The sequence below is a fragment of the Poecile atricapillus genome, chromosome 8 (assembly GCF_030490865.1).
Source record: "Poecile atricapillus isolate bPoeAtr1 chromosome 8, bPoeAtr1.hap1, whole genome shotgun sequence".
Lineage (NCBI taxonomy): Eukaryota > Metazoa > Chordata > Aves > Passeriformes > Paridae > Poecile > Poecile atricapillus.
In genome coordinates this window covers 16,167,220-16,179,151 of record NC_081256.1, presented here as the reverse complement: position 1 = coordinate 16,179,151, position 11,932 = coordinate 16,167,220, and the positions used below count along the sequence as shown (strand labels likewise).

Here is an 11,932-nt window from a genome sequence, read left to right as displayed (position 1 = left end):
TGGGGAAGGCACATGTTGAATAAAGATCACCAGTGTCACGTTTGGTTTCCGTAGTGATGCTACAAACAGCAAAGGCAAGCCAGAGAAGATTGCATGAGAGCATTAAAACTGCTTCTCTCCGGTGCTGAGGATGTGAATTTGTTCAGTTTGGCATGCAGGTGTAGCTTCAGGAAAGCATTAAACATGACCATGGCAGGAGAGCAGCACAGATGGTCCAGCTGCTGCTGAGTCCCCTGAGCCTGGGGCCTCTTGCTCTGGGTGTACTCCTGTCTCCTCGAGATTCTGACATGCACAGAGGAGTTTGCTGTGGTACTTGTTCTCTACAATCTCATCCTATAAGAGAAATGGAAAAATAACACTCTTCAGAGTCCACAGTCTGGTAGGATGTAGATAAAATAAACTGAAATTAAAAATATGCAGGACTGAAAACATGGATAGATAGCATTGGTCTAAGTCTTCAAGAGGTCACAATACCATGATATCAACAATTGTTATTTCAGTACAATTTTTATTGCTTTTTAATTTTTTTGTTGTTTTAAACCCTCTTCAAAGTTGCTCCTCTTTACTTGAGAAAGTAAGACAATTTTTATGAACATATGCTTTGATTGGTTTGCATTCTAAGCAAACCACTCAGGAGACTTTATCAAGAGACATTATTTCTAGTTACAGATAGGGGGAATGACGTGGAATTGACAAAAATGGGAAAATAGTGATTTCAGGTAATGCCAAGGCTGTTATCAGCTGCATTTCTGTCCATTTCAGGCTGATTAGCCAGAAACAGAAAAAGCAAGCAAGAGAGACTTTAGCCACACAGGGAATTTGAGACAAAACAGATCACTCCCTTAAAAAATCCTTATTAAAACACCCCCAGTGTGGGAGGATGCTGCCAAGGGTTGATTGGGCTACTATGTACTGAGTACCAAGTCAGAGACCTGAGCTAGCCCTGAGCAAACTGTTGCACCTGTGTCACAGAACATGGGGCTCTGCCACATTAGCCTGGCCTGGCAGCAAGTGGCTTCTCCATGTTTTTCAGCAGTACTGGTTCACTGATGTGTTATTCCACATTCATCTGCTGTGGGACTGTGTCAGCCCCACATGGAAATTCCCTCAGCAGGAGCATTTTTCTCTCTGATGTGGATGAGTGGTGGTAGGCAGAGTTTGGCTGGCAGAGATGAGTGTGGGCAGTGACAATAACTGGGCTTGTTTGGGTGAAAGTCAACAGCACATGGTGAGCTGAACTGTGTGCAGAAAAGTGGAAAAGCTGTGAGGTCTTCAAGAGCAAATTCTGTGTCCAGAGCCCAGAACTGGGCAAGGTCCATGATCAGATGGGAGTGGTCATTCAGGTCAGGTGGGAGTGAGCCTGATTGCACCCCAATTTATAACATTATATTTATAATGGGGGGAACAACACCAGGCAGCACCAGCTGTGACCCAGGCTGATCTGTCATTCACATCACACCATCCTTGTGTTCTCATGTTCTTTGTAGCTCCTCCTGCTCTCCTCTTGGTGGATGTATTAATCATCTCTTCGTTGTGAGACTAATGAACCTATTACCAGAAATTCTGATGATGATTTGGGAAAATCAATGAAACAAAGAAAGGCTGTTAGCACGCTACCTTGGAAGGTCATTGCTAACAGGAGGAATTATTTTCCTTGTGTCAGTGGTATGGCTGGAAGCTGTTGATGTCATGTAGCACTCTGCTGCATGAAATGAGTGATGTGGAACTTGCCAAGTTTTATTCCAAGGGCTGGAGTCTGTATCAGAAACCTTGCCACTCCAGTGAACTTATGGGAAGGAGTGGAAAAGGATGTGAAAAGAATTTTTATACAATATTTATGTGTGGTTGGTGTTTTAGCAGATTTTCTGGGTGTTTTTTAATATGAACTGAAACACCAGTGATGCATCTTTGGGTGTTCAAACACTGGCTGTTCTCTGCCAATGTAAGTACAATCCAGGTATATTAGGCAGGTGACCTGTGGGGATAGGGATGGTTTCATGCTTCTGTACAAGGAACTGGTGAAATATCTGGAAATAGAACTGCAGTGCACAGTAGTAAGGCTCTGGAAATTATCTGAGTGCAGGCTGGCAGTGTTTGGGCAGTTCTGTAGATGTGAGCAAGCAATTTGGACTGTAAGAGCAAACAGCTCCTGCCAGAGCTCCCTGTGCCGTGCCAGGGACTGCTGCCCTGCATCCCCACCTCACTTTGGGAGGTGCCACAGAGCATCTGGCAGGAGAACCAGGAGATACTGCAGGAATGCCCCAGGGGCTGTGCTGCCAGCCTGGGGAGATAAGGGACAAGAGAGCCACCCAGATCAGAGCTGGACTCAGCTGCTAAGTTCTCTAAGGCTACAGTTGCAGGACAACTTCCTTGGAACCTGGCAACTCAGCATTGCACTGGGATAGTCTGCTGGGCTTCCTGTACACCTGTATATTCTCACTGAGCATCATGAAACCATCTTGGCAAGCACCGCAGGTAAAAGTTCCCTTCTGTTACTAATATTCTTTTTCCTGCATTTTAATTTAATTTCCCCTATCATTCCTTCTTTTTCCACTGCACATTTCCCCTTGAAAGCTAAGATTGCATGAACGGATGAATATTTTTTCTCCCCAAGTGCATGTAGTCTTTTGTGCTGATTGAAGAAGTTAACATTTGGGTTGAAGTGCACCTGCAATTTCCATTAATGTGGAAAGTGAAACAAAGTGAAACCAATCCACTGGTGGAAGGAAAGAAGCTCTGAACTCCTTTCCTCTGACAACAGATCTTGTGAGGAAAAGAAAAAGCCGCGGGAGATGGCAAGGAAATCAGCTTTCTGTGCCTGAACAGTTTGTAGGGTGTATGGCTCTGATGGAGCCTGCATGCCAGCTTTGCTCCAGGCAGAAATGCTGTGCAAACCCCCACGATTCTTATAAGTATTTAACTTGTACTGGTATCACCCACAGATATGTGACCCAGATAGATGAGCTAAAAACTTCCACAAATGAAACTGTGCATGTGGAAGCTGCATAGGTTGGAGGAAAAGGAAAAATGAGGGGATGCAGTGAGGGGAAGGAAGCCCCTCTTGAATTCCTTTCTGAATTTAGTTCTGCTGCTCAGTGGTAGGAGGTTAGCAGGCAACTTTTGCTGTGGTGTTTTATGTTTTGTGAGGTCCAGATCAGCCACGTAGGGGACTTTATATCTTACCCTACAGTTCCACTTTAGGATTTCTGTTTGGATAGAAATACGTTGCATACCAGTGAAGAAAAACTGAGAGGAGGCACACAAAGAGGAACAATGGTAATTTTGCTGCTTAATAGTGCAATGCTGAGGTGTAATTCTGGTCCCCCAACCCAGTAAAAACAAGTTAAATTGTCACAGAATCTGTGCATGAAGAGCAAGTGGAAAATGAAAGTTTTAAACAGTTGAAGTCCAATGTTCCAGTCAAATTATTCTTAGCAAAGTGAGTCAAGTTATTTATTAAGAATGCGTCTTGTGAGGAAAAAATTCCTCTGTTTTGTCCTCATCTATCTGTTCTTTCCCAGTATACTTATTTTTTGCCAGATAATTTGGACAAGCACAGATGTAGCGTGCTTCTGCTTTTGTTCATGTAAGCTGATCCTCATTTGATGTTTGTGGCATATCCAGATGATGGAGTATTTTTCTCCTTTCTGAAAAGAGTGACCAAAGTTCTGTGAAACTCCTGGTAAGGCTCACAGAAGAGCAGTTTAATTTGGGTGAGGAGTAAGACAAAGTCTCCAAATAAGACCATGAGTTCCAAGTGTTTTGCATTCTGTGTCCTATTAGTGGATCAAGTCCTGAAAAGTTACTGGGGACAGCAGGGGGTGGAGGAGGGATGTCCATACTGTGCCATGCCGTGTATATCTAGGCTCTGCCTTCCAGTAAGGCTTCCCCTTCCTGCTCTCTCAGCAAGATTGTGAAAGCCCACCTGGTATTTAGGTATCTTGCTGGCTCAGGTTACTAAAGATAAAACCAGTGTATAAGGACAAGTTTTGCCTTATCAAAAAGTGGATCTGTTTTGCTTCAGGTACTGCAGGAGCTGACTCGTGAGGAGAAGACGAAAGAGTTCAGAAAAGAGATGGCACCAAACTGATTACAAAGTGGCCACAGAGAGTCTTTTGCAAGAATTGCAGGAAATGGGAATCTTCAGGCTCTCCACCTATGCTATTTCATGTCTTGTTCTGAGAGCACCAAGACTGTATGTGTCCCTTCAGTCCCTGGCAAGATAGCTCATGTTGATCAGATTCTATGGAGGAGCTCATCTTCAGCCCCAGTTTGTCCCAGTTATGTGATTGCTGCTTATTAGGGTCTGTAATGTCCTCCTCCTGCTTTAGCCATTCCCCTCAGACCTCTGCTGCTGACAATGTCTCAAGATTATTACATATAGAAGCTTTGATCTCAGCCATTCTCCATGGCGAGGGCCTGTGAGATCCAAAATACCCTTCCAGCTTTCCTTTCTGTGTGCAGCTGGTAGAGAGCTCTGCCTCTTTGCCAGCTGGAGCAGATCAACATTTTTCACCTCACACCCTGTATCTTCTCCAAAGGATGGGTCTTGGTGCTTTGTGCTGGCACATCAGCTGGGGATTGAGTTCAAGGTAGTATTGTACATTTCCATGGTGGGCAGCAGCCACAAGAACCAGCTGCTGCTGCACTTACCCTCTTCTGTGCAGAATTCCAGTCCTTCTTGCATGGTAGTCTTGGCTGTGTCAGGCACCCAGAGGATTTTAGATTTTGCATTTTAGAGGATTTGATGTAGAAAGGGTGGGTAGGAAGATATTGCACCAACACAGTCTTTGTGAGTGATAGATATGATGCACATTGATGTAGTTTGAATTTCAGCATCTCGGCAGTTCATCTGAAAATAGGCAGAAGGAGCAGAGGAGGCTGCAGCATTGGAAAGAAAAAATGCAGAACAGAATTTCAGCCTGTAAGATAGCTGGATCCAAACTGGTTTTTCTTTCCTTTTTCTTTTTTTAGAATAGGAAATGAATGCCAGATTCCAAACTGTATTCCCCATGTAAGTGAGGGGTAGCTGTTAAAGCTGAAAGGGTGCAAACAGGAGCAAACCTGGGCCTTCAAAGTTCAATGGGAATTGTGGCTAGTGAGTGCAGGCTATTAAAGGCAGGATTCCTGGTATCTCAAATCTCTGCTCACTGTTGCATTGGCTCTCAGTTGCAGGGACTGATGCAGCAATGCAGTCTGGGTTTGCAGTTTCTATATCAGGGCATTTGCAGACGCCAAGAAGCCAGAACACAGGATCTGAAAAGAGAACAGGGGAAAAGAAAATTGAGAATAAAAAAAAAAAAAAAATCAGTAGTCCAGCTGGCAAATATTCCCAGGCCACAATTGTCTTTGGCACCCCTCCACCCCCCAAGGTCTCCAATGGTTCTCAGGCCTCCACCACAAGACAGTCAAGGGTTTAAAAATACAATAATTAAAGAGAATCTTGATGTCATTAGGGTTTGGGAGTATTTGGACATTAGTGTTGTGTGAGCATGTTTGCACATGTACAGCCTGCTTTGCTGAAGCCTGAGCTGTTCAATGACTGAAAATTTCTACCCTGGGGGAGAGGCAGGGCGTTCCAACATGTTCTCACTCGGAGAATCCGGGAACTGGGGGATGATAAGGCACTTCTTGTGGAAGAACTTTTAAGGTGACAAGTTCCCCCCTTTGCTTTGTACCTGCCCCACCCTGCTGACCTACAGGGCCTTGGTTCCTTTGCAGGGGTGAATAAAATGTGTACTGTACTCACATGGTGACACAGTCAGCTTGATCCAGGTGAAGTTGCTGGGGGTTCCCTCAAATGTGTACAGGAGCAGCAAGGTGATGGGGAAATGGGGAGAGCTCTGTTTGTACATAACTTGTGGAGCAGCCACAGGCAGTGTGCTGGCTGGAGCCTCACCTGTGGAAGGAGGAGACAGCACGTTCAACAGGGTCGTTCATCTGCTCTGTCCAAGACAGTCTCAGCTGCAGTAGGGATCCGTCCCCCTCCCGTCCTGCTGGCATCCCTTACACACAAAGCAGTTTTGCCTCTGACTTTTTTTTTTACTCCAGAATGGCTGGGGCAAGCAGTTACTCTGAATTTGCCCTCACTCTGGGGTTCCAAAGTGGTGGTGGTGTTCACCAGTGTATACACTGGAACAAAATAGCTGAGTTTTCACTGGGAAGGCATAAAGCCTTTTGCAGATAATCCCTGACTGACCCAGCAGTGTTTCTGCACTGACAGAGTGAGGGCCCTGGAGAAGAGGTGAGCTGAATGAAATACAGGGTTTCCCTTTTTTTCCTCCATTACAGGTGATGCGTAGATGGGACCAGATCTCCACTTCTTTCATCTTGTACTTTTATAAGCTTTAAAACTTTCTTGCTGCTTTTTTTTTCTCCCCCTGAGGATATCAGCTAGAGTAGTTGCCTGCTGATAGTTTAAAAGAGTCTAAAAGCATTAATTGCTGTCAAAAGCCAAAGTAAAGCCAGAAGATGACAGAGGGGATAGCTGGGTGCAGCACTGTCTCTTCCATGGTACAGATGGGCATGAGCAGCTGTCTCCTGTGGCTGTGGGGAGCTGCCAGGAGAACCAGCTCAGCCTCTGCTGCTGCTGTTAATGGGCACAGGCAACTGTTCCCTCTGTGAAAGTGCCATAAATGTGAAAGAGTAATTTTTCCATTAAAAATACTAAAATCTTCCATATGGAAGAAAGGATTTGACTTTTTTTGGTTGATTTTTTTTTTTTTTTGGTGTTTTAATTGCTATTTATTTTTCTCATTGTGCCCTAAATACACATAGCACCATCCAGCTGGCTGAACCACAGAGCAGAATCAAATATCTGCCCCATCTATAAAGGCACAAACCTATAAAGTGCAGATTACAGACTGAAATTTCAAATCTTTGCTCTGTCCACATATATGGAAGTTCTACCATTGGCTTCAATAAGATCAGAACCAGGAATTGGCTTGTATGAAAGGATTGTTTGCCAAATGAGCACAAGCACATGAGTCAGAAGTTTTGGGTTGTTTCCTGATGTTTGGCTGATTTCTCCACTGCTTTCAGCCTCAGTTTCCCCTATTTATCAGTGCATAATAGGCTGAGGATATCTCACCTATTTACCAAATTCATTAGAATAACAAAACTCACTTTACATTACTCTACTACTGGTTTGTAAAAGGCCTTTGAAACTCCACAGGAGGTGCAGTTTGATTGGCATAAAACGTGTTTGCAACATAAGCATTATCATTTCTGCCATGAATTTGTTATTCCCTACAGCTGTGTCTACAAAAAGACCACAGCATCATTTATGGTGCAGATGCTCAGGTACAAAGAAGCTGCAGACACTGCTTGGAGTAAGTGTCTGCTTTTCTAGAAAAGGGATGAGAGCAAGGAGCTTTCCATTTCCCCCACAGATTGTGGGTTGGTTTTGAGAGGTGTCCAGCTACAGAGACTGCAGCTCCCAGTGAGACGAGGCCAGCCCTGCAGGGCTGTGCCTGTGGTTAGCACAGACACCACTGGGACCATCTGAGGGCTGAAATCCGTGTGCATGGCTTCCTAGATAAAGCAAAGTGGAAGAAGCCACTCAGTGGCATAGCTTGGTGTTATTGTTGGCTGATCCCAGCTTCTCTCTCAGGTGCCACCTTTGTGCTCAGTGCATGGTTTATCTGAGTGTATTGCTGTGGTTAGAGTGCAATGCACAGGACAGCAGTTTGTGTTAACAAGGCAGTACTTTAGTAACTGTTGTTCCTTGATTCAAGCACAGCATCTCTACTACTGAGATAGAAGCATTTTTCTTCTGGACTCCAGAGGCTTTGTGTCACAGTTCAAAAGCTTTATTTTCCTAAATTTTTTTTAGTTTTATTATTAAAGATCCTCAGATTTCCTGCCAGGCTTAGATGATTTTTTTTTAATATTTATTTGGCTTTCCATTTAAATCATCTATTCATCCAGTTTCCATAAAACCCCTAATAACTATTTTAAAGTTTTTGTTCTCAGTTCTTTCCAAACTATAAATGCTGGTTTGAAAACCCAGGCTGAGTTCTGTGCAAATAATCCTTTCTACTATGTCTTTTCCTCTGGTTACAAGAGGGGCCTTCAGTGTTTTGCTTCCCATCACTTGTTAGCTATCAGTGGTCCACATGCCTCTTTTTTGGGGGGGGGGGGGGCAGAATTAGATGTAGCATATAATCCACTTGACAGAGGAAATATGATGGTTGTGACAAAAAAGGAAAACATCAGCAGTTAAAGTAGTTTGAAACACCATTATATTCCAAAGGTGCCTTTTCTTTCTGCCTTAGTGCAACCCCACGTTCATCATGTGCAAGCCCCTGGGTGAGGAGACAATTCTGCTTTCCAACAGCTCTCATCTTTTGTGTGGCAAATATGAACCCAGCCCACACCTGTGCAGTGGGTGCTGCTGTGCATGGGGAAAGCCCTGAGGGACTCTGACCTGCCCCCAGAGGTCTAAATTCAGTCTTGGGATGTCTTGGTGGATGTGGTGCCATGTCCAGGGGCTGACCTGTGCTGCTGTGCAGTTTGAAACACGGCGTGGAGGGAGAAGCAGCAGGGAAGTTCCAGCAGAATACCAGTGCCTTGAAGACACAGGGGAGGTTTTTTTGGATGAGAAGTTCGTCCTGTTATCTTTTTCCTGGGATTAGGATTTGGCATTGATAGCTAAGATGATGTCTGCTTATTATGGGAAAGTTTTGTTCTTGTCAAAGAGCAGAGCCTTTCCTTCAAAGCTCATGCCTTGGAGATTTCTTGCAGCACTTGTATCAGTGATGGTATGAGCTAAATGAGGATGCAGAGAGAATTGGCATGGACTTCACAAGTCTGTCAGGAGAAGATTAGGATCTGGCTCTTCCCTTTTCTGTGTGCTGGCTCTGCATTGTGAAGGTGCTGGGGTTCTGGCTCCTGATGGCAGTGGACTTGCATTTACAGAGTGATTTGAACAGACCTCAAAGGCCATGGAGCCCAACCTTTCATCAAACACCGCTCTGCCAGCCAAACCACAGCACTAAGTGCCATGTCCAGTCATTTCTCGAACACCTCCAGGCCCTGGGCAGCCCATTCCAATGTTTAACAATGCTTTTCATGGAGAAATTCTGCCTGATTGCAGCCATGGATACTAGATTTACTGCAGCTCATCAGAGCAGCTCTTCACTTAGGAGTGCCTAAAGTGGGGTGGATCCACACGTCCATTTCAGGCCCTTCAGATGCTCAGACTAAATGGTATCACAAGCAGGAGGCCAGACCTGGAGCTGTGGAGCTCAATGGAAAGAAATCCATATGTCTTCAGAAGATTTGGATCTGCACCAGACATAAAAGAAAATCTTCCAGTAGAGTTTTTCTGTGCAGAGACCAAGTGGGGCCTCTGGCCAAGATCTGAAAAACCAGGGCCTAAAATTAGACCCCTAAAATACCAAGAGCAGTGAGTGGTTCCAACTGATACCAAGTTAGGAAAAAGGGCCTGAAATAAACAGATTCCTCAGTAACCAAGATCCTGTTTTTGAGACAAGTGTTCATTCTCACAAGTCAAAACAACAAGAAACCAAAAAGAAAAAAAGAATGAAAACATCAAATCAAATCCCAGCAAACCAATGATAATATCAGCCAAAGCATGTCTTACTAGAATGTTTTCCAAAATTCCTTAGGGAGTCCCAGTGAGCCATGAAGAGGATATTGCTCTTTTCTAAAGTATTAAATTGGGGGTCTTTTGGAACACACTGCATTTATGTGACAAATCTGTTCTTCTGTTAGGTCCTGTATCTGCTCTATCTCTCCCTTGTGAAATTTCTTCCTTTTCCAGGCCTATGCTATTATATATATCTAAAACTTTTTTCTTGTCGTCTTCCTGACTTTGTGATAGTCAGTGTGATAATTTGTCTCTTTTGGCAGGTGAAGTGAGGAAGCACTTAGCTTCAATAAATACTTTGTTGAGAGAATAAGGTTCATGTCTAGGGACTATCTTGCTTTGAGAGGTGTGTGCAGACATTGTTCAGTGCAACCCTGTTCCCTGTCTAAAACTCCTGGGAGTACTGAAATATCAACATCAGAAAATACTAGTAGGAATGACAGCAGTCCTGAAAATATCTCTGATTTCTTCAGAAATAGCTGTTGAATCTGGTTTTCAGTCCTCTTCTAAACCCCTTTGTGGTTTTGTTCCTTTCTGCGAATGATGAAAGTGGCCTTGGTACTGCATTTAGTATTATCATAATGTTTCAATTAGGAATATCTGTTTCATAAGTTCAGGATGAATGACCAAGCAATAAGGTACAGGAAGCCATACAAAATGATTAGCTCTCTTTCTTTTTTTTTTTTTTTTTTTTTTTTTAATTTTATACATAATTGTTACAGTGCCTTGAGCACCCAGCATTTATTTATTGTTGTACTTCTGTTGCTGTGTTGTCCCAGAACCCTACTTGTCAGAGAAGATCTCATGGTACAGCTGCACAACCAGAAGACAGATTCTCATCAGGAAATGAGGCTTGATTCTCCACAAAGAGAGGGAGGACTCACAGCAGCCTCATTCATGCAGTTCCCCAGAGCGAGTTATGGAGCAGTGCAGGCTGCTTTGGGCATCAGCCTATTTTTGGTGTGTATCTGGAGAGAAATTAGGAGAGTGAGTGTGATTCCTGGCTTAGCCCCTGAGGTTCTTTTAAAGAAATATAGATTTATATAAGTGATGTCTCTAAGAATATGCCCCATGAAATCCACATGTGAAGAAGCATGTTAAGAGCGTCCTGAAAAAAGCAGCAAAGAAGAAAAGATGTTTCTGTGGCTGTTCAGTACCAGAAACACAAAGTCTCCTCAGTTCTGCAGAGTCTTTTGCTGTTGTTTCTTTCACTTCTGAGCATGTGTGTTCCTGCTGGGTACCAAACCACCAAACTGCCCTGGCAGCTGCCGATGGGGCAGAGGAGACAGAGCAAAGAAAACAGAGCTGAAGTGCTGCCAGGGCAGCAGAACTGCTGTACCAAGCCGAGAGTGACTCTGGCCATCCTCATGGAATGCAGCAGGAGCTTTCTTTTTTGACAAGGCATCTGAAGAAGGGCTGGGTTTCTCCCAGCACTGCAGTCCCTGGTGTTGTGTTTCCTCTCTCTGTAACAGGAGAATTCCCTAGTTCCTGTAACTGGGGAAAGGAAAGAGGATGAATCTTCCAGAAGCCCTGCTGGCAACTTGCTTTGTAGTCTAATGAAGAGGGAGGTGGTCAGAAACTAGAGGAACTGGCACTGCTGCAAATCCCCGGCTAGACCCTGTCATAGGAAAAGGGCCTTTTGCAATAGTACAGCCTTTTCCATTTGAGGTTCAAGTGCAGTCACAGTGGCAATAGTGACTTATTCTGTCCAGTGTCAGTTTATGATGGAACATAAATGTAGTATTAAAAATATATATTAGGTTTAAGAGCAGCTCAAAATGTCAGTGTATTATTCTGTGGTCTTGCAACAGCAGTGTTCTAATAAAATCACAGCCCTTCAGCTTCTGGAATACAACACAGAGAATGATGATACTGGTAAGTTAACTTGACTGTGCCCAAATCCTTCAACAGCAGTGCTGGGGGACAGGGCAGGATCTCTCTGTTCTGTTTATACTGTTTCTTGGCAGCCTAAGGCTGTGATCTGTTTTGGGACCACAGGTGGCTTAATTTCTCATCAGCATCTTGGTCTTCTGCATCTCTCATGCAAGCAAAATTGGCTTGTCTCCTCTAGCTTTCCGCACAAGAAATAACATCTATGCTGCCCATTCAAGTCCTTGTCCTTCAGTAGGGGCAGAGGGACCTGTTCTGCCTTGCAAGGAATATTCCTGTGAAGCACAGAAGCAAGGGTGTGAAAACCAGGCCACAAAGCAGCCCATAATTGGATGTTGACCCCACACAGTGACCACGGGTTAGGGTTTGCCAGCTGAATACAAGGAGGGGACACAGTCAGAGCCATTAATTTCTTGCCTAAGGTGGAAT

The 11,932-nt window shown here is 44.1% G+C and overlaps 1 protein-coding gene across 1 annotated transcript in view; it reads left to right on the top strand.

Moving 5' to 3' along the window:
* Positions 1 to 2,320: 2,320 nt before the first annotated feature.
* The window catches only part of OSTN (osteocrin), a 49,743-nt gene continuing 40,131 nt past the window's right edge, over positions 2,321 to 11,932 (top strand). The window contains exon 1 of the mRNA XM_058844092.1: positions 2,321 to 2,475. Coding sequence (XP_058700075.1) covers positions 2,449 to 2,475 — 27 coding nt within the window. The 5' untranslated portion in view covers positions 2,321 to 2,448. The remainder of the gene's footprint in view (positions 2,476 to 11,932) is intronic.